The sequence below is a fragment of the Ruditapes philippinarum genome, unplaced genomic scaffold (assembly GCF_026571515.1).
Source record: "Ruditapes philippinarum isolate M1 unplaced genomic scaffold, ASM2657151v2 ctg3137_1_1_1_1, whole genome shotgun sequence".
Classification (NCBI taxonomy): domain Eukaryota; kingdom Metazoa; phylum Mollusca; class Bivalvia; order Venerida; family Veneridae; genus Ruditapes; species Ruditapes philippinarum.
Window position 1 is genome coordinate 165,720 of NW_026861528.1, and position 26,580 is coordinate 192,299.

The following is a 26,580-nucleotide window of genomic DNA, read 5'->3' on the forward strand; positions in this document are numbered from 1 at the left end:
TATTTCCGCATTAACGAATCTTTTCGCACTTCTAATGTTTCGATTTAGTAATTTAGTAGCGTTTAACCTGTTTATTTACGTCATTTTGATTGAAACAGAAACAAACAAATATCGTACGAGCTTTGAATGACTATTCGTCATCGACAGGTAAATATCTAAATATCTAGCTTTCAAATACGACAGTTCGTAGTGATTTTCTGTGATGATATGGCCATTATAATTTATATTATTTAGGAACATTTGATCAAAAACGGTGGAGCTTAACACGGTAGGCCTAGTACAAGTACTGTAGTAGATCTAGAGACTAGATTCAGTTTTAAGTCATAATTTATAAATCTGCTGAAAAACTTCATACATGTGAACTCTCCCACTTTTAGCGGGAGACTCCCTATTTCTGCAGCCATATTTTAAAGATTTTTCTTGAAATAAGGGGTATTTTCACAAATTAAAAAAATCTACCTATTTTTAACTGTTTAATGTCAGAACTTCTTTCTTTGTTTATCTGTTTATTGCAAGTTCTAAAATCTCCCTCTGTTTGAAGAAAAATCTCCCACTTGACCATCAAAAAAAAGTTCAAATGTATGATACTTGGCAAAGGTTCATGAACTGTTATCTTGTTTTCCCGTATTGTTGAGGTGCTAAGGCCTAAACTGGCATCGATGAACTTTTATATAACATAGAGCCTAGTGATTGTTTGCACTAAACACAGAAAGACATTATCATCATTATGAACAAATTTAAGTAAACCATATTACAGTATCTGAAAAATAGTCAAAATATATTGATGTGCCAAAGCTTGATTCTGAGATAAGTTTTATTTCAAGTCGGCAAGTTTACAACAGTACGTTTGTCATTGACAGGTACGTAATTCTTGAAGATATTTTCGTGCTGGGTCAGAATCTCGTTTTAACAGGCAAGATATTGGCTCTTACACGAAAATAGCACAATATCTTGTCGCGCAGTACAATTAGTTTGACTAATCTGAAAAAGCACAAAGATTTTTCTATTTGTATGCACTGGTACAGTGTAGTTAAAACCACAGGAACTTGAAATTTAATCAATACATCACAATACATAGGTATGTTAGTGATATAGCCCTTATCTCTATGTAAAAAACATTTGTTTTTTTACATAGAGATAAGGGCTATATCACTAATATACGTATATTTTGTGATGTATTGTTGAAAGTTCAAGTTCCTATGTTAAAACATATTAAAACATATATATTATGTATACATGTAAATCAAACTTAAGATTTGTAAAATTATACATAATAGTAATTTGTAACTTGATTTATTTTTATTTTTGATATTAATTCAGGTGAATCAAAGATAAAGTGAACAAAACAATACATAATGGCACAGAAAGGTGGTTACCCTGGAAACCCTCCACCATACTATGCTGCACCTGGAGCTGCTGTGTACAACATTCCAAACGCAGGCCAGGTATAGAGAAAGTGTTTTTCTACTTTAAAACCACAGCAGTTGAATGATGTTTTGCTGTAAACTCATGGTAGAAGAATGTTGTTTTGCTGTAAGCCAGGGCTAAAATGTTATTTTGCTATTAAATAGTGGCAGTATAATGCTGTTATTCTGTTAATTCTTGAAAATAAAATGTTGTTCTGCTGTTTAACTTTGTTCCACTGTATAAATATGGCTGTAAATCAATGTTTTACTGTTAAACCATGGCAGTAAAATGCAGTTTTTGTGTAAGACCTTAATTAATGGTAATGAATGCTAATGTTCATTAATTAATGATTTTTTTAATCTGTTACAGAATGTGACCATTGTACAAGGACAGCCCCATGTGGTCACTAAATCATCTGTAAGTAATTCTGAAAATAGATACTTATGATGAAATTGTAGGACGATAGATATCATGAAATTATAGGACAATGAAATTTGATGAAATTATAGGACAATAGATACAGTGAAATTATAGGACAACCATCCAAAAATGTGGTTTCCAATTTGATCTTGATATAATTATCTTGTGTTTCAATTTTCTAAAACGATTTGCATGGTGTATTGGTGATTTTAGTTAACTAAGTTATAGGCATACTCTAGTAAAAAAACTACACTGTTATTTGTATTCTTCAATTTGAAGTTATTAACCCTTCATGGCTGAAATTTTCTGATTTCACCTGACTTCATATTGATTGAAAATGGTGTTATGGTAGTAATTTCTGCAAAAATATAACATTTATAAATATTTTTATAGCGAGGATTATTTGGTCAAATCGGACATGAGATAAATTTGTTGGGAAAGACAATCAGTCGAGAAGTGGACTGGACTGCTGATCAGATCAACAAAAGTTTAGCTACAACTGCACAGGGAAATATTTTGGTAAATTACCAACATTTTATGTGTGATAGTAAATATCTATGGTAGATGAGATACACATCAATGTTACTGATCATTGACTCCTATTTCAGACTAAATTATACAAATCATTATACACATACATTCATCTAATAAATATTTATTATGCCTGGGATACTGGCTTAGTTTAGTTTAAACATACATTGTATTTTATTCCTTTCATTTTTTTACAAGAGGTACAATGCAAATGTATAGAAAAAGATTATAAAAGAAAAATGGTATTTTTGTATTTTTTATATTTTTTTCTATACATTTGCTTTGTACATCTTGTAAAAAATTGAAAGGATACTGGGTTCAATACACATCCATTATGTATTGAATGATGGGGGTTTCCGCGGCCGATTGGTTAGAACATTCCATCTTTATTTGTGGAGGAAGACCTTGGTTGCCCTTCTTTGCATTATTTCAGGCACGAACAGTCACCTGAGTAGATTCACGGACGTTCCGTAAGCTAGCTGGATAGCTTCCTCACATGAAAGAACCCAAAGTCCCTTTAGGGATTCAAACCCACAGCAGTGAGGGGCAAGTGGTTTGAAGTCAACGACCTTAACCACTTGGCCACAGTCGCCCCTGGCTAGCTAACTATCATTTAGTATGTATACAATTGCGACAGTTAGCATTACCTGTACAATTACATGACATGCGTATATTGATCCTAGTTGTTGTTCAACATTGTTATATTGTTAAAGCCAATAAAGATTGTCAATATTTCACAATTACAGAATTTGTTCCAATCTGGAAATGTTATACAGTTGGTTTCTCGGAGTTCTGGCCGAAGTTTAGAGATTGTGCAGGGACCTGCATCACTTATTGTTGACGGCCTAGGACAGGACAATGCACCAAATGGTACATTATTTTTACTGATTTATTCTTAATATACATAATAACTTTCTGGTTCATAGTGTAAGTTTTGAGAAGTACAATTTAAGTTCATTCGGTGGGCAATTAAAAAACTGAAATACCCATCCTGCTTGCTCAACCAATAATTTTCATACTGGACAAAATCCATATCTGCTATATAAAAGACTAAAAGTGCCAGTTACATCTCAAGAACCACTGATTTCACAACTGTAATGTTGTGTTGTCCTTATGAAGTTATGTGTTTTCCTATTCAATGTAATGGCTGCTATGGATGTACAGATGCTAGTATTGTGTGACATATCAGGACTTAGCCATAGAAGTAGACATCTGCACAAGTTTTCGTTTTTTATCAAATTTTCTGAATAAAACAACTTTCAAGGAGCTTTAATTTGTAGCTTTCAACAAACAACCATTACAAATGAAAAGCACCTTAAAGTCACCTCTGTTTAAGAAAGGGCAAATTGTTCAATGAATTTTAGGTTGACAAGTTGAAGAATAGTGGGGCTTTCATTTGCAAGACATATAATAAAGTTTTTATATGAAATGTCATGAAGAACAAGAAACATGTATTCCAGCTCATAATTGTTACACATTTAAGCATGTACTGGTACTGAAATGAATAATTCCATTTTATGAACCCTTAAAATCCCTCTATTTTGTTTGAAGGTTTTATCTGTACAAGCATTGAAGTTATTCATTTTGAAGCTTCATACATGTCATCATGGTTTTTATTTCTAGATCACTGAACAAGACTTTTAAGTATAACATGGATATTGATTAAATTATACACTTTTGTGAACTTGATAAAATTCTGCATTATTCAGGTTTCAAGCACTAATGATAGTCAAGCAGGTTGTATGTTTTACAAATATAATAATTGCTAGATAAGGGGTGTATGTGGACATAAGTTATTCATAGAAGCATAAAAACAGTCTAAACACAATATACCACTACTCACCAGTCCAAGAATGTAAATATTTCATAATGATAAACTAATTTCCTGTTTTTCAGCAACATGGACAGTTGTAAATGAAGGAGGTAATCAAGTTAGACTTCATAATAACAACAACTTCCTTGCAATCATCAATGGAGCCACAGTATTGATAAATATGGTAAATTTAAAAAAAAAACATTATTGATGATTACTTGTAATTATTTTTTATTTGATATGCAACTTATATTTAAATGTGTTTTTACGTGTTTAAGAAAAGAATTCTGTCAAGTCACTTTTGTTCCAGAGTTGTTTGGAAACTTTGGCATGAGAACAAATGAGTAAATAAGGATAATACTGAAATTGTATTCCTGTATTTTGACATTTTCATATCTTGTCTCTGGTCTGTGCTATGAAAAGGTATATCTAGTTTCCAAGGAGAATGGTGCTTCTTTTTAACTAGTGTATTTTTGACTGTTGAAGATCATTGAAATAAATAAAAATATCGGCCTTCATTTCGATTGCCAGTAACACACTGTAGATTGTTATCCAGAGGATATCTTTTTTTGTGCAACTTTTCCTTATTTTATTAACTTTTTTATTCATAAAGAACTAATAGTCATTAGTGTAGTTTATAAATGTATCATATATATTACAGCCTCCAGGAACAATGCATGGTATAGAGACAAAGTTTCAGTTAACACAGAGACTGCAGTTTGTTCATCTCGAGTCCATGAAAGAAAGAGGCAAACATATTGGCATTCTGCCAAGCGGTTTGCTGAAAGCAGCACTAGCTACCGGGAAGGAAGATCATTCCATGTTTGGTGTTCGCCTTATAGTGAGTAAAAGTTTATCATCAAAATAAATTATTCTTTATTTTTGAAAAATGGCTACATTTATAACGACGTCTAATGATCTGATGGAGGGATATTGGCCAAATTAGGTCTGCAGACATTCTAAAATGATTCTCCATCAAGATTGCTAAAAAATTATGGTATATAAATATGTATTTTTGAACGTGCCAAACTTTTTGATTTCTACTTGATGATTGACAAGGTAATTGAGGTATCTGGACATTCCAGCCATGATGGATTATTTCATTGATAATCAATAAAGCTCTATATATCCAACACATAATGATTTTTTACCAATCTTTCCTTTACTTTCATTGGAAATATACATCATGTATTTCTTTTCTAAGTTCAAAATTTTATTAAATCCAAGTATATTGTATAATGCTATAAAATAATGAATACAATTTACATGGATATTATAATTTGATTAAGGAAATACGTGAAAATGAAGGATACAATTTGGGAAAATAAAGTATTCAGTAAACTTTCTCCTTTTCATTTCAGTATTCTCCGTATGGTGTAGCTGCTGCTGGGAAACACTGAATGTTGTGTTATATCGAACATGCTGAAACAGTGACTCTTTTATCAGTGTGTGAGGCGGGTGGTTATGTAGTGACTTTGATTTCTATTCTAATAAAGAAAATCATTTATCCAAATTTTATCTCATTTTTGAGAACTACCATTGATTTATTACTGTCATTTTCTTACATATTCTATGTTTCTTAGTATGTAAACATTTATGATAAAGCTATTCAACCGTGTCTCAAGTGGGAAAATAATGTGTAAATATACATACCATGTTTAATTTTAGCAGATATCATGAAGTGAAATAAATTGCAAACTTTAAGCAATTTTATTTTGAAAGTTTTGAACCTTCTTATATTTTTTCCACAAAGACACAAATTTGCCAAATCAACCACAGCACCTTTCTGTAGAAAAAAAAACATAATGACACTGTGCCAGTAGTTAAATATGGAAGTATTTCAACAAGACTTACTGGAAACTAAGCAAAAAAGATACATGTTGTAGAAAAGGACCTTTAAACACTGTTAACAGGATTCACCTTTAGTTCTTTATTTTCCTAAATATAGGGCAGTTTTAAGTTTGTTAAAATGTCTTTGTTATTTATTTATCATAAATATCGTATGTAAATACAAAAGGAAATACATGTAAGCTATTTGTAGATTTCAAACAGTTTGAAAAATTATTTACATGTACTAGTAAGAAAAACCTACTATATGAACATATTTTATAAAACTCACGATGGCTTCATCCTTATTGTACTTAGTGTATATACATGTAATTGTATTAGTATTTAGTTGTTAATATAAACTGTCTGGTCCATTTTAAGTGCCACAAGAGATAGGAAGAAGAGATCTATTTTATGAAACCAATTCATCGATCATACACAAACTTGTTTAAGGTCATCTTCCTAGTGTGTCCATTCTAAGTAAATAATGGCTATAATTAACTTTAAATACATTTGTAATTGTATTATCTTTTGATATTTTGAACATGCATAATTGAGCCGCGTCACAACAAAACCAACATAGTGCGTTTGCGTACAGCATGGATCCAGACCAGCCTGCGCATCCGCGCAGTCTGATCAGTTTCTCTACTTGTTATAGGGTCTGTAAGCGAACAGCATGGATCCTGATCAGACTGCGCGGATGCATGCTGCTTTGCAAACCCATTATGTTGGTTTTGTCGTGACGCGGCTCAATTATTTTTTTAAGTTTGGCTTACAAACCTTGTGTTGCCCTGAAGACAATCCTCTTTCTTTTATTATTATTGTTATATGATTTTTTATTGTAAATGTAATATTTTAACATTTTAAATAGTATTTACCTTATATGAGAAATGATGCAGATTTTTTCTTTGTGAACTCGGGATAAGAAGATAACTTGAAGGCATAATTTTTTTATAGAAATATTAATTTTCAGGTAATAAGCAACAGAAATATTTAGCTGCCAGGTCCCTTCAACTTATGTGGTTGCAAAAGTAGATATATCTTTCAATTTTATACCGTATTTTCACAGAAAAAAACTTTATCTGAATGATTATGAGACAGATTCTTGTTCGACACAACCAAACAATTTACAAAAAGACATGCTGGTCATGTATAGAAGAATTTCTTTGATGATACCGTATTTACACATATTTGTTTTCCTGTTAATATATGTTAAGTTCTGTAGCATATTTTATTCATTACTTTTGATTGTGTCTCCTGTAGGCAGTTACATGTATTAATTCTTTTTTTCCTTTCTTTCAAAGCGATCATTTTGATGTGTTGTTTTTTTTTGTTTTATATTAATCTTTATTTTCATTATACCTATACTAATTAAAACAGATTTAAAAATGTAAAAGAAAAGTTTGTCTCTTTTTTTATATTGTCTTGTATATTATGCAAGTATGCTGTGTTGAGACAGTAAACTCGACAGATGTGAACAAAGTCTCTAATTGTTTAAAAAAAGTTATCTGAGAAGTACAAGATTCCTTCTTTTCCTGACGATTAGCACAAATAATTGAGCTCTTGGTTTGTCAAATTCCTTTCAAATTTAAATACTTACTTTTCATCATTTTGAAAGTTCCTCTAAAACCCATTTTCAAATTTAAATACTTTTTATTTATCATCATTTTACCTGTCATCATCTCTTGATGGTTATGCTCTTTTACAAACACAGAAGTCAAGGTCAATTTCCCAAAAAATAACAAAGATGTTCATTTAAGACTAGGGGGAAGTATGCTCCCTTGCAGACTGCCTTTATGCAATGACTTCATTTTGTAGATTTTAATATTTGGATATGAAATTTGATGACATGCAGATAAAAAGTGGATTTTTTATTTTATGTCCTGATAAATACACAGCGACACACTTTCCTTATCAAAAATTAATATGTCTGCACTTAAAATACCAGGAAGTGGCGATGATAAAATATCTAAAATAAAAAATTAGAATAGGTAAGTGACCATTGATTTACCACCCTTATCTGTGCTTATTTTTTCATTACCTTTATAATACAAGAGCTGATCTTTTAGCTCACCTGAACACTTAAATACTCAGTATTCAGGAATGTTGATTGTATTCCGTTCTTCATCAGTTACCCATAAACAGGTACACACACCCTGTCAGTCACAATGATTGAATCTTCATTAAACTTTGTCAAAATGATTCACTCCTCATGATATTATTAACAGTTCAAATATATTGTTGTTTGGACTTAAAAAATCTGGGTCACTGGCTTACACCAAATGAAAATCTTGCTAACTATCTACAGGTCTTAGTTCATAATTTTCAATACGTAATTCAAATGTTTTTCTTTTTTTTTTTGTATATGTAAGTGCGGGTTTATTTGCAATTGAAATAAATTGCTCATATTAAAATGCCAAAAATTTAGACATTTGGTTTATGAGTTGCTTCATTAGATAGATTTAGGATACCCTTGTGATAATAACCGAAGAGCATTCAACATTATTTGTTTATTGAAAATGATAAATTCATAAATCACTTTACATTATAATTGGGTGAAGAAAATTTACAGATAAAAATAACCTTGAGTTTAATGATCAATATGGTCTCATGATCTTAAAAAGTTTCGAGACTGTTAAAACATCAAGTGAAATATCACCAATATTTGTGAAATACTGCAAATGATAGACGTTGTCGGTTAATTGTTTAATACATAATAACATGTAAATCAATGAAACTGAACTAGAGAGCATTTTTTCTTGATTTCAATGTTTGCTAGAACAGTCTCAGAAAGTTCCAAAAATTGAAAAGAAATTCCAGAAAATGAAAATCAAGCTTTATAAAAATCACAAACAATAAAGATGGAAAATTTTATTTTGGGCAATAGCTGTAATTGCAAAATCTAAGTGCTATAAATGGTATCAGTCCGATAGATAAGTAGGTCAGTGGAGCTATTAATAGACTTAAACATGACCTGCCTCTGGTCTGCATGTTTCAATTTTCTCAGTGCTGGATAGTGTAATGAAAGAAAAGTTGAAGAGGAAAATTTTCAAAGAAGTGCATGACAGATTTACCTCCCTTAACAGTGGAAAAAAATATTCCTAGTTAAAAGGGGATACAAATGCCTAGCCCCCGAGGTAAAAACCCTCCTGCTGTCCAGAGCTTAAATATTAAAATATTATACATCAACTTCTGGTTCACAACAAGCCTTATTAATAATAACCCCACGGTCAAAAGTTAGTGAATAAGATTTATTTAAATATTTATTTCAATGTATGCAAACGTCCAACAAAATTGGGACAAATTAGCAAACTGGTAACATGTAACAAACTTGTATGGTAAAAAATATTTATATCTAAATGCAGACAACTACAATGATAGAAACAGAAGTATTTGGCATATAACATCCCCTTATAGTGGTCTACAGCAGTTTTATGAATCATGACCAAAGTTTAAATCTGTTCCATCCAGAGGATCACTAAGTTTTCTTGAAATTCATGTACATGGCATGTAGCACTTACTTATATGCAGCACAAATCACTGCCCTGGAGTCAAAAATTGCTCTTCTCCAATGCCACATTTATTACAGTGACATTAATAGGAAACTAGATTTAAAAATCTGTTTGCTCTACCCCAAATAATCTGCCTTTTTGGTATTAAGTAGCTGCTCTTTGGTAACCTTATTATCTGGCTGCTCGGAAAACACAACACAGAATTTCAAATCACTTTTTTATTGCAATTTAATTATTCAAACATTTTAATACAACTTTTAAATTCGACAATAAAATTAATGATGTTTGCACAATCTTAATTCAAATTGCTCTTCCTTATATCTAAATGCCTTCTTTATAAGAGCTTTTAGTGAAACACTTCCAGATGACAAAAGTAACATTAATGAGCCGTGCCATGACAAAACCAACATAATGGGTTTGCGACCAGCATGGATCCAGACCAGCTGGCGCATCCGCGCAGTCTGATCAGGATCAATGCTGTTCACTATCAGTTTCTCTACTTGTAATAGGGTTTGTAAGCGAACAGCATGGATCCTGATCAGACTGCGCAAATGAGCAGGCTGGTCTGAATCTATGCTGGTCGCAAACACACTATGTTGGTTTTGTCATGACGTGGCTCATTATATCATTTATTAGATACAGGAGAAATATGTATCATCCCGTTTCCTTCTGCTCTTCGTCTTCTACATCTTTGCTATATTCCTCAGGAAGACGTACACTCTGGTTCTTATATAACTGTGGTAACCAATCTGGTCTGATTTTATCATGTAATCGCCATTTACCATACATATCTACAATGTTTTTTTCAAACACAACAAAGTCAAGGACATCTTTCTCTAAGTGTGGGCTACCAAACATTAGTCTTCCAAACTGGTCATACAAGGCTAATTTCTGAAAAGAATAAAATATTGATAAAAAATAAATCAATTCTGTCCCTACATACGAAACAAGAGGGCCATGATGGCCCTAGATCGCTCACCTGACCCATCAAACTCATCCAAACAATTACCTAGACAAGCATTCTGACCAAGTCTCATGACAGGTGAGTCAAAAATGTGACCAATACAGTGTTAACAAGGATTATCCATATTTGAGCAGTGTGACCTAGTTTTTTACCCAGGTGACCCATATTCAAACTTGTCCTAGAAATCATCAAAAGAAATCAGACCAATTCCCAGGATACTTGGATCAAAACAGTAGCAACTAGAGTGTTAACAAGATTTTTCTATTTTTAGCTCCGGTGACCTAGTTTCACATGCGATTTTGAACTCATCCGAGCAATTACCTAGACAAGCATCCTGACCAAGTTTGATGATAATTGAGTCAACAAGAGCTGTCCGTAAGACAGCGCGCTCGACTTTTTTATTGCTTGCCAATAAAAAAAGTTTTTGCAGTAAAAGGCAATACAAGAATCTCTGTATTTTTAAAGTGAACAATGGCCATGAGCATTAAGATATTTAGTATATTGGACATGTTTGGGAATCATGATTGTAAACAAGTATTCCAACTTTCAAATTAATATCTCAAACAGTTCAGTCAAAAAGTGGACTGGTACTAAAAACTTAACCAAGATTCTAAGTCGATAAAAGGCCTTAATTTTTAAAACAAATCCTTGACAGAGTTACCTTCTCTTGCGTACAGATGGGGGTAATGATGTGAAATAGCATTAAAAGTTTAAAAGCAATATCTCAAAGGGTTAAGGCAATAAGTGGATTTTACCCATATTCAATGTATTTTCTAAGTCAAAAAGGGGCATAATTCTGTCAAAAACCTTGACAGAGTTATGTCCTCTTGTCTGTTGATGAAGGTCGTGATGGTAAACAAGTATGGTCAGTTTCAAAGCAATACCTCCAATGGTTTTGAAATAAAGTGAGGTGGTACAAAAAACTTAACCAAGCTCAATACACTTTCTAAGTCAAAAAAGGGCCATAATTCTGTCAAAAACCTTGACAGAGTTATGTACTCTTGTCTGTAGATGGAGGTTATGATGGTGAACAAGTATGGTAAGTTTCAAAGCCATACTTGTAATACTTCTGAAATAAAGTGGGGTGGTACGAAAAACTTAACCAAGGTGTGACGCCAACGCCGACGCCGACGCCGACGCCGGGGCGAGTAGGATAGCTCCCCTTTTCATAGAAAAGTCGAGCTAAAAATGTGACCACTAGAATGTTAACAAGGTTTTTCCATATTTGGGCGGTGTGACCTAGTTTTTCATCCAAGATGACCCATGTTCGAACTTGACTTAGAAATCATCAAAACAAACTTTCAGACCAATTTACAGGATATTTGGATCAAAACAGTAGCCACTAGAGTGTTAACAAGATTTTTCTATTTTTAGCTCCTGTGACCTAGTTTTTCATCCGAGATGACCAATGTTCGAACTCATCCAAGCTATCAACTAGACAAACATCCTGACCAAGTTTGATGATGATTGAGGCAAAATTGTGACCGCTAGAGTGTTAACAAGGTTTTTCTATTTTTAGCTCCTGTGACCTAGTTTTTCATCCGAGATGACCCATGTTCGAACTCATGCAAGCTATCACCTAGACAAGCATCCTGACCAAGTTTGATGATGATTGAGGCAAAAATGTGACCGCTAGTGTGTTAACAAAGTTTTTCTATTTTTAGCTCCGGTGACCTACTTTTTCATCCAAGATGACCCATGTTCGAACTCATCCGAGCTATCACCTAGACAAGCATCCTGACCAAGTTTGATGATGATTGATGCAAAAATGTGAACCCCAAGAGTGTTAACAAGGTTTTTCTATTTTTAGCTCCGGTGACCTAGTTTTTTTACCTGAGATGACCCATGTTCGAAATCATGCAAGCTATCACCTAGACAAGCATCCTGACCAAGTTTGATGATGATTGAGGCAAAAATGTGACCGCTAGTGTGTTAACAAAGTTTTTCTATTTTTAGCTCCGGTGACCTACTTTTTCATCCGAGATGACCCATGTTCGAACTCATCCGAGCTATCACCTAGACAAGCATCTTGACCAAGTTTGATGATGATTGAAGCAAAAATGTGACCGCTAGAGTGTTAACAAGGTTTTTCTATTTTTAGCTCCTGTGACCTACTTTTTCATCCGAGATGAGTCATGTTCAAACTCATCCGAGTTATCACCTAGACAAGCTTCCTGACAAAGTTTGATGATGATTGATGCCAAAATGTGACCGCTAGAGTGTTAACAAGGTTTTTCTATTTTTAGCTCTGGTGACCTACTTTTTCATCCGAGATGACCCATGTTCGAACTCATCCAAGCTATCACCTAGACAAACATCCTGACCAAGTTTGATGATGATTAAGGCAAAATTGTGAACTCATCCGAGCTATCACCAAGACAAGCATCTTGATCAAGTTTGATGATGATTGATGCAAAAATGTGAACCCCATGAGTGTTAACAAGGTTTTTCTATTTTTAGCTCTTGTGACCTAGTTTTTCATCCGAGATGACCCATGTTCGAACTCATCCTAGCTATCAACTTGATAAGCATCCTGACCGAGTTTGATGATGATTGAGGCAAAAATGTGACCGCTGGAGTGTTAACAAGGTTTTTCTATTTTTAGCTCCAGTGACCTAGTTTTTCATCCGAGATGACCCATGTTCGAACTCATCTGAGCTATCACCTAGACAAGCATCCTGACCAAGTTTGATGATGATTGATGCAAAAATGTGACCGCTAGAGTGTTAACAAGGTTTTTCTATTTTTAGCTCCGGTAACCTACTTCTTCATCCGAGATGACCCATGTTCAAACTCATCCGAGATATCATCTAGACAAACATCCTGACCAAGTTTGATGATGATTGAGGCAAAAATGTGACCTCTAGAGTGTTAACAAGGTTTTTCTATTTTTAGCTCTTGTGACCTAGTTTTTCATCCGAGATGACCCATGTTCGAACTCATCTGAGCTATCAACTAGATAAGCATCCTGACCAAGTTTGATGATGATTGAGGCAAAAATGCGACCGCTAGAGTGTTAACAACAAAATGTGAACGGACGGACGACAGACAATCATCGATCCTAAAAGCTCACCCTGAGCATGCTCAGGTGAGCTAAAAAGCCAAGTGTTTGATTTACATACAACTCTAGCAGTAGTTTGGTTTGTGTACCTGTCCATATCACAGTTTGATCGCACAAACAAAATAAATATCTCTATATTCTGTACCAGTAATGACCTGTTAGTTGGTTACTTTTGACTAGCAACATCCACAATATTAAAGCTGCAATTCTCTAAATGAGCCAAAATATTTCAAGAAAATGTGTCAAAGACAGAAAAGGCCGGGTTGCATTTGTATACCAAATATCATGATGCTGTGATGTTATGTAAAAAATTTACCACTGACCATCATGTCGAAAATGTAACTAAGTCATTTAACAAAACGTGGATGAGCAACATACCTGAAATCGAATCCCATGGTATGGGACCATGTGTCAATGCTATATGCCAAATATCAAAAGGCTGTGATGAGTAGTTGCTGAGAAAACTGTTATGAAAATTTCCTACCATTGACCATTAATGTTGAAAATTTTGCTAAGTCAATAAACAGAAAATGGATGAGCAACAGACCTGAAACCGAATCCCACAGTATGGGACCACATGTCAATGCTATATGCCAAATATCAAGAGGCTGTGATAAATAGTTGCTGAGAAAACTGTTATGAAAATAAGTTTCTTTTACACAACAACAAATACATGTACATTTATACTGTATCATGCCATAAGAAAGTTTCTATTTGCAAGACCTTACTGAATCCATTTATAATATATTCAATATTGTGCATTTTTCTTTTAACTATATAAGCAACAGAAAAAAAAATTAATACCTGTTTTGAGTGTATTCTAACTGTGACTTGTGCAAAATATATATCTTTAACATTAACTTCTTCACAAGCAACATGTACTGTTTTAGGAGGTGCCAGACTCTCCACGTACTCCCACATGCATGTAACTCTATCCATATTGTGTGTCATCAACTGTAGAAAAATAACAGATTTTATTTTTTAACAAATTATAACAAGAGGACCAAGTGAGCCTACAATGTATATCGCTCACCTCGCTTTGTAAACTAAGCGACCCCAATATTGATATAACTTTTGTTCTATATGCTAAATATCAAAGCTTTGGTCCTTATAGTTTTCTTATAAACATTGAACTTTTAAGTCTATTTTTTTAAAGCTCTTGTGACTTACTTACATATCAGACTATAACCATTTACATGTCAATAATTTATGTTGAGTAACACCAAAAGATTCAGAGCAGTATGATAAAATCTAAATAATTATGATGCACATCTATATTTCAATAATTTAGCAACTTTTCATATACACATATATTAAGAATCTCCCTAGTTCTCCTACTGAGCTAAATAAGAACAGCATCGGATTTGTAATCAAAGGGTTACAGGTTCAACCTTTGGGCAATGAAAATGCTCTCTTGCACCTTTTCAATTATGACATGGAGCCTATCAGTCATTTGTCACTCACTGTTGATTCCGAAATCATGTGGTATTAGTAGTTGCTCATTTGCGGAAAAATTGGTAATTACTGGTAAGTTAACCAAGAAAGACAGTTACATGGAAAACTGCAGGGTTACAACCATGTTTTTGTTTGTTTTGGCTGGAAGTCACACTGATTGTGTAATTGTTATACAATAAGTTTTCATCCGGCCTTACTGGTTGAGGAACACCTAAGGTCCCCCTTTATGCATTATTTCACAAGAGGGCACCTAAGTAGAACCACTGGCCTTCCATAAGCTAACTAGAAATCTTCCTGACATTTGAAATACATTGGTGAGGGCCAAGTAATTTGAAGTCGGCACTTAACTGCTCGACCACCGTAACCCCTCACAAATGTGATAAAATCCCAGCAAAACATACTTCAATACAATATAAAGCTATCAAATTTATGCTTACATTCATTGCCCGAAGTGTACACAATTCATGAAGGCGATTTTTATTCTTCTTATAGCTGTAATATAAAACATACGCAGACAATTGGTTTTTTACATACCTTTGCTGAAAACAAAAAGTTATACACCTTTATAAATTTTTCTATATTCCACAACTTGTATTGCCTTAGTTTTTAAATAATAATTATAATAAATAAAGTTTTATTCCAATGCTTATTCATCAGCAAAAACTCTCTCAATGTATTCATTTTAATAACATCATAATGATAAGATTCACGATTTTTTCTTACATCTACAAATTTATGTATTAAGAAAAATAACTTTGTCTTTTTGAGATGTTTGTACATTACAACATATGCGGAGACACCCATCTGAAGACAAAAGAGTTTGGTTGCTGCAGATGATCTTCTATAAAGGGTAAATTTGTAGTGAAGAGTTATTTTGGGAAGAAGCAACATTTTTATTGTCAGGTATTTTTTTTTTCTACAGAGGGCCACTCTGCAGATGTTACACTGTATCAGGAGTACTTCTATGATAAATATTGTAGTCTATAACACAATTCTGAAATATACCACTAGAATCATGTTGTAATTTAATGGAGTTTGCTACTTTAAATACTTACTCTGTTAACAGGTTATGTGCTTCAATATATAACTCAAGAAGTTCATATGCGATATTCTTTGTATTGAAGTTGTGATCACCATATTTTCTTATTTTACGTACTGCTTGAACTCTTGCCATTACTTTCTTTTGACCTTTCTCTGCAACTTCCTTCAAACCCTAGAAATTTAATTAGAACAAATATGAAAGACCAATTCACTGCTAAGAATAATTGACAGCCTTGAAAAACAGACATTTATACATTCAAAATTGTACAGGGAGCATTCAAAACTGGTCTGCAGAAGTTCCGATATGAAAAATAGTTGAAATAGAAAAACTGACACTGCTACAAATGTGGTTCATTTAAATATATTCATGCATCACAAGATAGAACATAATAGCCTTGAATATACAAAAGGTCCTAACAAAAAACAAATAATCATTCTAATTTGGAAATACAGCATTAAGTAAAAAATAATCTATATCTTCAAATACCAATAATCTTTCTCATCATCATTTTATCTACTCCTGAATTACAGTCAAACTTGTATTAAGCCACCATGCAAGGGAAACACTAAAATGGTTGCTTTATATACGACAGTCTCTTAAGACAAAGAATAAGAAATAGTCAAAATGTATTCACAATATCTTTCCTTTGTGGTTGAAGGGGGTGGGGTATTCTCTGATATATATTGACACAACGGTTATGACCCATTATGTACACGTTTGATATTTTTCAAGAATTTTTAAGCATCTCTATTTTTTTCCTTGTCCCTCTCATAAATGTAAATGTTTTCTGTTAAGAATTTTCTAAGTATGGTCATGAAGGGGTGAAAGGAAGATAGTATGGTCTTGAAGGGTAGGAAGATAGTATGGTCATGAAGGGGTTATAGGAAGATAGTATGGTCTTAAAGGGTAGGAAGATAGTATGGTCATGAAGGGGTGAAAGGAAGATAGTATGGTCTTGAAGGGTAGGAAGATAGTATGGTCATGAAGAGATTACAGGAAGATAGTATAGTCATGAAGAGATTACAGGAAGATAGTATGGTCATGAAGAGATTACAGGAAGATAGTATGGTCATGAAGAGATTACAGGAAGATAGTATGGTCATGAAGGGTACAGGAAGATAGTATGGTCATGAAGAGATTACAGGAAGATAGTATGGTCATGAAGGGGTTATAGGAAGATAGTATGGTCATGAAGAGATTACATGAAGATAGTATGGTCATGAAGGGGTTATAGGAAGATAGTATGGTCATGAAGGGGTTATAGGAAGATAGTATGGTCATGAAGGGGTTATAGGAAGATAGTATGGTCATGAAGGGGTTATAGGAAGATAGTATGGTCATAAAGGGGTTATAGGAAGATAGTATGGTCTTGAAGGGTAGGAAGATAGTATGGTCATGAAGGGGTTATAGGAAGATAGTATGGTCATGAAGGGGTTATAGGAAGATAGTATGGTCTTGAAGGGTAGGAGGATAGTATGGTCATGAAGAGATTACAGGAAGATAGTATGGTCATGAAGAGATTACAGGAAGATAGTATGGTCATGAAGAGATTACAGGAAGATAGTATGGTCATGAAGAGATTACAGGAAGATAGTATGGTCATGAAGAGATTACAGGAAGATAGTATGGTCATGAAGAGATTACAGGAAGATAGTATGGTCATGAAGAGATTACAGGAAGATAGTATGGTCATGAAGAGATTACAGGAAGATAGTATGGTCATGAAGGGGTTATAGGAACGAAGTATAGTTATATGGGTCATGAAGAGATTACAGGAAGATAGTATGGTCATGAAGGGGTTATAGGAAGATAGTATGGTCATGAAGGGGTTATAGGAAGATAGTATGGTCATGAAGGGGTTATAGGAAGATAGTATGGTCATGAAAGGGTTATAGAAAGATAGTACGGTCTTGAAGGGGTGTATAGGAAGATAGTATGGTCATGAAGGGTTATAGGGAGATAGTATGGTCATGAAGGTGTTATAGGAAGATAGTATGGTCATGAAGAGATTACAGGAAGATAGCATGGTCATGAAGGGGTTATAGGAAGATAGTATGGTCATGAAGGGGTTATAGGAAGATAGTATGGTCTTGAAGGGTAGGAAGATAGTATGGTCATGAAGAGATTACAGGAAGATAGTATGGTCATGAAGAGATTACAGGAAGATAGTATGGTCATGAAGAGATTACAGGAAGATAGTATGGTCATGAAGAGTTACAGGAAGATAGTATGGTCATGAAGAGATTACAGGAAGATAGTATGGTCATGAAGGGGTTATAGGAAGATAGTATGGGCATGAAAGAGTTACAGGAAGATAGTATGGTCATGAAGGGGTTATAGGAAGATAGTATGGTCATGAAGGGGTTATAGGAAGATAGTATGGTCATGAAGGGGTTATAGGAAGATAGTATGGTCATGAAGGGGTTATAGGAAGATAATATGGTCATGAAGAGATTACATGAAGATAGTATGGTCATGAAGGGGTTATAGGAAGATAGTATGGTCATGAAGGGGTTATAGGAAGATAGTATGGTCATGAAGGGGTTATAGGAAGATAGTATGGTCATGAAGAGATTACAGGAAGATAGCATGGTCATGAAGGGGTTATAGGAAGATAGTATGGTCATGAAGGGGTTATAGGAAGATAGTATGGTCATGAAGGGGTTATAGAAAGATAGTACGGTCTTGAAGGGGTGATAGGAAGATAGTATGGTCTTGAAGGGGTTACAGGGAGATAGTATGGTCATGAAGGTGTTATAGGAAGATAGTATGGTCATGAAGGGGTTATAGGAATATAGTATGGTCTTGAAGGGGTTATAGGGAGATAGTATGGTCTTGAAGGGGTTATAGGAAGATAGTATGGTCATAAAGAGGTTATAGGAAAATAGTATAGTCATGAAAGGATTATAGGAAGAAAGTATGGTCAAGAAGGGAATACAGGAAGATAGTATGGTCTTGAAAAAGTAAATATTTAACAAGAAATGCTCACCTTTTTTCCTAGAACAGAATGTTTACCATCCCCTTCTGGAGGTACAAATGGATCAAAAACACCATCTTAAAACAAAATAGATAACAAAAATTGAAAAGAAAATCAAAAACAAGATTCAGAAAAAAATAATTAACATATAAAGAATTATATCATCTCACTTGTTATAAAGAAGTCGAGTAAAGTCAAATAAATCTAGTGACCCTAAGGGCAGGGCCAAATTTGACCTCAGAATCATGATAAATATAACTTGTACAAAACAACAAATTGACCACATGATATGTTTATAAGTGTACATAAATTAAGCTGCCCCCAGAGTGGGGTCACTTTTTCCCAAAGGGTCATAATTTATACCATTAGTAAAGGTATATCTACAAGCCAAATATCTATGCTCTTAGCATTATAGTTTCATGCAATAAGACTTAAATGTTTTTTCTCTGGGCATTTTTGTTTCATACAAAAACACTAAATTTGTTTTCATTTACATGCAACTATTTAAATCTTGTGACTCATGGGGTAGGGCCAATTCTGATCTGAAGAAACCCAAATCTGTGTTCTGCATATTGTCTTACTAATGCATATATCTAAAAAATACATATAGGGGTGCAAGTCAATTAAATGCAATAATAACATATTTGGCCTTACATGTCTCGATACTGCTTGGCTTTCTTGCTCTGAAAGAACGCTCTGGTTCAGCATGTTTATCTTTTAAGTCTTTTTCCCTTTTTTCCTTATAAGATAAGTTTTCGTCTGCATATTTATCTTTGTCAACCTGTACAATAGAAAGCAAGATATAATCTGTAAAACAGTACTCCCTACTTTTATAAACTTTGAAATCCAAGAACATTTTTAACTTAATGATAAGAAATATTATAATAAGAAGCCAGGGGGAGTATGGAGAAGCTGTCACCAGCTGTTCCTTTTACATATCTAGGCAGCGACTTAATTATACCTGATATGGGACACTATTTTGAAAATGCATCATGAGTTCAGAAAACTGGCTGTTTTTATGAAATATTAAGATGACCTAATCTTAGTTTGTAATTAATAGAAGGGCAATGATGGTGCATTTTTTGCTCCTTTAAGAAAACACAGGAGCAACTGAAGCTGTTTAAGATTTTTAATTTTTCTTTATATTAGCATCTTACTAACTAAGTAGATGAGGCACAGATAGTGTTAATCAAACAGATAGACATGACATTTAAATGAATGACTCTTAAGGAATGTTTATGCAGTTCAAATTTAGGCAGTCATATTGGAAGATAATCAGGGCAAAATATAGAATACAGTCAAACTTTATTTGCTCGAACTTGAAGGGCCCGTGCAAATTTGTTCGAGAGATCGGTAGTTCGAGCCAACTGAGGTTGAACTATTATCACCTAGGATATAGGCCTTCAGGTTTTCTATCTTACATCCGCCGAATGATAAATATGTCAACATAATTGTTTGATAGTAATAGTATATCAGTTCCTTGAATACGACATTTCTTGTAAATATTTAGAATTATTATCTTAGTGTTTACAAATGAGTATTAATTAACGATACAATAGATGTTAATCTATATTCATGCATATTGTAATTGGTTGAGTTAGATTGGGCAATTATGTCCCAAACTTGTTGAACAATATTCAAAATATATTATTGTATAATATGTATAATTTGGGATACATTTTATTTTAAACAATGAACTAATAAAATACATGTATTTAAAAAAAAAAAAAAATATACATCAGCATCTATTTGCAGTTATTCACTAAAATAAACACACATGCAAGTATCATTCTATAAATAGATAACACCTTTACAATTCACGTTGTGTGAACCATGGCTGTAATTAAAGCCGTACGAGTAAACGTCATTTATTTATTGGCTTATGCACATTTCACCTATTTGAAGTATTTCACAAGTCAATTTTTTTTATTGTTACATAAGACAGCAAATAAACAATATTATCATAACATACAAATTGGTTATAACATCTTTAATTTTATATCAATTACCTTAATTGCCTTTATCACGATCACAATGTGTTAAAAACATGTGTGGCCGACTGTCACTTATTCAGAACATGTCAACCCGGAACTTATATTGTCTTTTTGTATTCAACTGGAAAGGTGTGATTTTCACTATATTTCTGCTGGAGGGACCAGAGATCAGGTTTGAGAGTACGAGGGATCTGTGTTCAAGCGATCCGAGGTAGAGCAATATATGTTATATAGGAATTTTGCCGGACTGGGCATTGAGTTAGAGCTAAGGGAGGTATTCGAGAGATCTGAGTTCGAGCAAACAAAGTTTAACTGTATTGTCAGAGTGCATCAAGATAACTAGACAAAATGTAAAGATTCTTTTATAACTTCATATTACTTGATTAAAACATAATTATTATAAATTTGTGTGAGTATACTTACAAACAACATTTTCTCTTTACGTCTTGTTCTGAAAAGCGGTTTATAATGTTTGCTTCTCATATACATAACTTGTGTGAGATTGTAAGCCGGACATGATTGATGTTTCATAAGAAATAACATCTCCTGAAAGAAATAATAGTATGATTTGTACATTTTCTATTACACAATAAGGAGTATAAACTGACTTACACAAAATCTCTTCAACCTACATGTAACTGTATACTTACATGTCATTTCAAATTTCAATTATTGATTATTTCTATAGATTATAAAAGCATCCAAAACTCAAAAGTCACTGCTTAGCGGGGGCCACGCTCGACTTATTCATATTTCTAAAGTCAAACACATCAGAGGAAGAAATTTACAGTAAAAAGTACTCCTAGAAAACATAATTTTCTTGTAAAAATTACAATTTAATATTTGACCTTCATGGTCATTCAAAGGTCGAAGGCACAATTGAATAGGTCATCATGTCAGTTTTTTCTAAGAATAAATCAAGTCCATGAATAAATAACAAAGTTAAGACAATTCCAGCAAATTTCAGTAATTTGACCTTGACAGTAGTAGATTAAAGGTCAAAGTCATATAATTCAACATGACAGTAGGTTTTGTAAAACTGTAAATTAAAGACGTTTTTCGGAGTTTTCATATAGACATAGAGGCAAAATTAAAACTGTTCAATAGAATTTCTTTAAACTCAGTATGTTATTAGAATATGATAACAGAAACATTTAAAACGGAAAAAAATTTTGGGTCATCATTCTCTTTTTCGATATATCTGCCCTTGAATTGGGCTTTTTCATTCTTTTTCAAGGGCAGATAATTTACAATACTTTTTTTCTTCTTATTTTCATCTTAGTCAATATGCAAAATTTCAAGAACAAATTTAGAGTGGATAGTTTTTTACCCACTTCTTCTCTTAACCTGTGCATTTTTTTCTTAAAAAATTAGCCTATTTTATATGAATTGAAGGCCATTTTTTTTTATATCTTGGTTTACTGATTTTTTCCAAAGAAAAAGGTAGGGTCGTTGGAGGGGGAAAAAAAAAAGGAAAAGAAAAAAGTTTTCATAATTATCTTAATGTCTGGAAGGTGGGATACTTTGTAAGTATCCCTTCTCTTATGATTAGTCCATCCCAATACTGATAAATGTGATGCGTACATAGTACTTACTAGAGAAATTAAAAGACCAACTGTCTTAATTCCACAGTGCTTATAAATACACAAAACATCGTTCACATGTGTGAAAACAAAATAGCATCCACAAATTGATAAAATATCATGTTGCTATTACTTAATCTACAGACGAGATGACCTCGCCTACCTTTCAAAAGAGTTATGTTCACACACATGTAGTCCCAGTTGTTTAATCAGAATCATCAAAGGTGCCGAAACTCAACTGACTTGCACTCATTTATTTATATAACAGAAGTTTAAAAACCTGTCAAGAAAAGATTACACATGTTAAATTATTGCCCAAGTTGAAAAATATTTCTATCGGAAAATTTGCGGGTCAATTACTGACATGTAAATTATTAATCGTAAGTGCATTTTTTTATATTTTGTTTGAAAGGAAACCCGTATCTAATCTCCTTTTAAAGACTATTGTTTTAGTTAAATCTGTAAATAGTGACCTTGTCACTATATTTCTTTTTAAATTAAATTTAATCTGATTCTCATTGAATAAGATTTCTCTCGCTGTATCCATGAAAGTGATATTTCTACACAATTGGACCTTCAAAACATATGATTTTATACATACATACATGAAATATATTTTAAATATATAGATATTAGCCTAATTAATTTGGCGAGAATGGTTTAAAACCCATTGTGCAGACATTTTTCTGCATGCCAAATACATTGCCGTCAAAAAGTATCACGACATTTCTTTGACAAGTCTAATAAGTAATAAGTTGGACTTCTATCTATAAATCTCTCATAGAACATTTAGATCTAAATTTAATTAGCAGCATATTTCGAGTACTTTTTTTTACGGGGCAGATGTTGTTTTTTTTCATTTTCCCAAAAAAGGATTTGGCGGGTCAGTAAACCGAAATATAAAACAAGAGGGCCATGATGGCCCTGAGGTCGCTCACCTGTATATTGGCTACCCCCAAACCCCCCCCCCCCCCCCAATGTTGCAGGGCAAATTTAACCCAAGGGCTTTTATTTGCACAAACTTGGTAGACACCCATAAAAAGATGTTTCATGCTAAACATCTAAGCTCTAGCTTATTGGGCTTTTTAAAAGAAGATTTTTTTTAAGTTTTTACTATAAACATATAGTTAAAAACAATGACACCCCTGGGGCCGGGCCAGTTTTGACCCCAGGGCTTTTATTTGAACAAACTTTGTACACACTTACTAGAAGATGTTTCATGCTTAATATCTAAACTCTAGCTATTTGGGTTTTTTCAAAGAAGATTTTTTAAGTTTTTGCTATACACATATAAGGAAAATCAATGACCCCCCCCCGGGCGGTGCCAATTTTGACCCCATGGCTTTTATTTGAACAAACTTGGTAGACACCTATTAGAACATGTTTGATGCTAAATATCTTAACCATAGCTCTTCGAGTTCTTAAAAAGAAGATTTTTTAAGTTTTTACTATATCCATATAGGGAAATCAATGACCCCCCGGGGCGGGGCCAATTTTGACCCCAGGGCTTTTATTTGAACAAACTTGGTAGACACTTACTAGAACATGTTTCATGCTAAATATCTTAGCTCTAACTTTTTTGGTTCTTTAAAAGAAGATTTTTTAAGTTTTTACTATATGCATATAGGGAAAATCAATGACCCCCTGGGGCGGGGCCAATTTTGACCCCAGGGCTTTTATTTGAACAAACTTGGTAGACACCTATTAGAAAATGTTTGATGCTCAATATCTTAGCCATAGCTCTTTGAGTTCTTTAAAAGAAGATTTTTTAAGTTTTTACTATATGCACATAGGGAAAATCAATGACCCCCTGGGGCGGGGCCAATTTTGACCCCAGGGCTTTTATTTGAACAAACTTGGTAGACACCCATTAGAACATATTTCATGCTAAATATCTTAGCTCTAGCTCTTTGGGTTCTTTAAAAGAAGATTTTTTAAGTTTTTACTATATGCATATAGGGAAAATCAATGACCCCCCGGGGCGGGGCCAATTTTGACCCCAGGGCTTTTATTTGAACAAACTTGGTAGACACTCACTAGAAGATGTTTCATGCCAAATATCTAAGCTCTAGCTCTTATGGTTTTTTAAAAGAAGATATTTAAAGTTTTTTCTTTCGGTTGCCATGGCAACCAGAGTTCTGCACGGAATTAAATTCTTTGAACAAATTTTAAAGGTGACCACCAAAGGAACATTCCTGTGAAGTTTGGATGAAATTGGCTTAGTGGTTTATGAGGAGATGTCATTTAAAGTAAAAGTTTACGGACGGACGACGGACGGACGACGGACGGACGCCAGACGAAAAGCAATCACAAAAGCTCACCCTGTCACTTTGTGACAGGTGAGCTAAAAATAATGGCCTTAATTTTTCCATACTTCTTTTGGCAATTGTATTTTGATACTGTCATAAAGCCTGGTAAAGGTGTGAACAGTATAAAATCATAAGCAATAGTTTACAACAAAAAGATGAAAAAAAATACATCCTGTAAGGGTAGTCTCAATATTTTGATAGCAAGATCTATCGATTTTACAATCTCATATAACATAGATGTCTGTCAAAGGGTCACTATCGTCTATATAATAAAAAGCCCTGAAAGCGCACAATTTGTTTGGCTAGTGTAAGAGTTAACGTCTAAGATAAATATGATTGCATATTTTCTTATATTACTTCATATTAAAGCTTTCACAAATCAAATCAAAATTTATTTATCGTCGGTATACATATATAACATTTTACAAAACATAAGCTATGTATAGCTTTTGACCGACATACATGCATAATGATATAAACATAAAACTCATAAAAGAAGCACATTAAGATAAACTTTGAAAGACAAATGATAAAAGACAAGTTAAATTACTATAATGTTGGATGTAGACATTAAATGTTATAATTTGAAATAAAATAATAATAATTAATAAATAGTAAGGATATCCTAAGGATATGCTTAAAAGATCTATACTGTATCATAAGTGAGTAAAATAATATATATCTAGATAAAATGCGGAACATATTAGCACATACATAAAATAAGATTACATTAAAAGTGGGTGGATACTGCTGATCTTGACCCAGGCCTAGCCTGGACTGCTATAAAAGAAAGGAAATACGATATTGAAAATGAAAAGGATCACAAAACTGTTACCACTAATTAGGTTTTATAAATAAAAATCACCAGATATGAAGGCTTTCACCATACTGCACTTTTGGCTGGGCAGTATGCATATTCTAGTGCTCTTTTAAGGGTCTCTACATGTATTTAGATAATAAATTATGGATCCTTTAAGTCTATGTACACACTTAATCAAAATTTCTAACGCAATAACCCTAAGTCTGTTTAAAAAAAGATAAAAAAAAATAGTCATATCACCAATGTTGATGTATCCGACTTATGAATAAAATTAACTTGACTTGACCAACATCATATGTTATCGGTGCATAGAAATACTATGCACTCGATTATCAGTATCCGAATTAGCGGTATATCCGAATAATTACAAGTTACCACGACCTAGGGATTTTTTGGCAAAAATAAATTACAATAAATGCACATTACAATGTGTATTTGTCATTGGTTTTTCTTAATAATTTGATGAATATGAAAGAAATTGGTTTTTATTATATTTACAGCCGGAAAACTTCGTAAAGCCACTCGTCCCATGAAGGCTGCCATCTTTATTTTTTCCTATACCCATAATAAATTATCGTTGTCGTCATACCAAGGAGTTGCCCGCAAGTGATGAATGCTATCAAAAAGGTTTCTTGAGCATGCAGATATTATGACAAGAAAAGAGAATGAAAGTAACAAATTGCTTAATACTGATCTTGTGAAATGAAGTGTTATTTATAGCAAACTTTACACATTGGGATAAGGGTCTTGGATGAGACACATCATTTTGATGTGGTAGTCATTTATAAATGCCAAGTTATCATAAAATCCTTCAATGCATGACAATCTCACATTTTGGAAACTAATGTTTACCTTCAAACTTTTC

General features: G+C 33.3%; 2 protein-coding genes across 4 annotated transcripts; one reads left to right on the forward strand and one right to left on the reverse strand.

The window, feature by feature from the left end:
- On the forward strand, window positions 1-5,747 carry LOC132715946 (uncharacterized). 3 transcript variants are annotated; one of them, XM_060699062.1, is made up of 8 exons: window positions 1-147; window positions 1,321-1,445; window positions 1,777-1,824; window positions 2,221-2,346; window positions 3,105-3,228; window positions 4,255-4,355; window positions 4,833-5,012; window positions 5,533-5,747. In XM_060699062.1, exons 2-8 carry the CDS (start codon window positions 1,356-1,358, stop codon window positions 5,569-5,571), a joined length of 708 nt encoding a protein of 235 aa, XP_060555045.1. In that variant the 5' UTR covers window positions 1-147; window positions 1,321-1,355; the 3' UTR covers window positions 5,572-5,747. The 3 variants fall into 3 exon arrangements, with proteins under 3 accessions (XP_060555045.1, XP_060555048.1, XP_060555046.1); XM_060699065.1 differs by having other exon boundaries at window positions 29-147; window positions 1,332-1,445; XM_060699063.1 differs by lacking the exon at window positions 1-147 and adding an exon at window positions 170-268.
- Window positions 5,748-9,713: 3,966 nt separating this feature from the next.
- On the reverse strand, window positions 9,714-26,353 carry LOC132715945 (large ribosomal subunit protein mL45-like). Its single transcript, XM_060699061.1, has 8 exons — window positions 26,214-26,353; window positions 21,427-21,549; window positions 19,664-19,790; window positions 19,022-19,086; window positions 16,046-16,203; window positions 15,428-15,482; window positions 14,340-14,489; window positions 9,714-10,401 (listed from the first exon to the last, which is right to left on the reverse strand). Exons 1-8 carry the CDS (start codon window positions 26,256-26,258, stop codon window positions 10,165-10,167), a joined length of 960 nt encoding a protein of 319 aa, XP_060555044.1. The 5' UTR covers window positions 26,259-26,353; the 3' UTR covers window positions 9,714-10,164.
- Window positions 26,354-26,580: the final 227 nt, after the last annotated feature.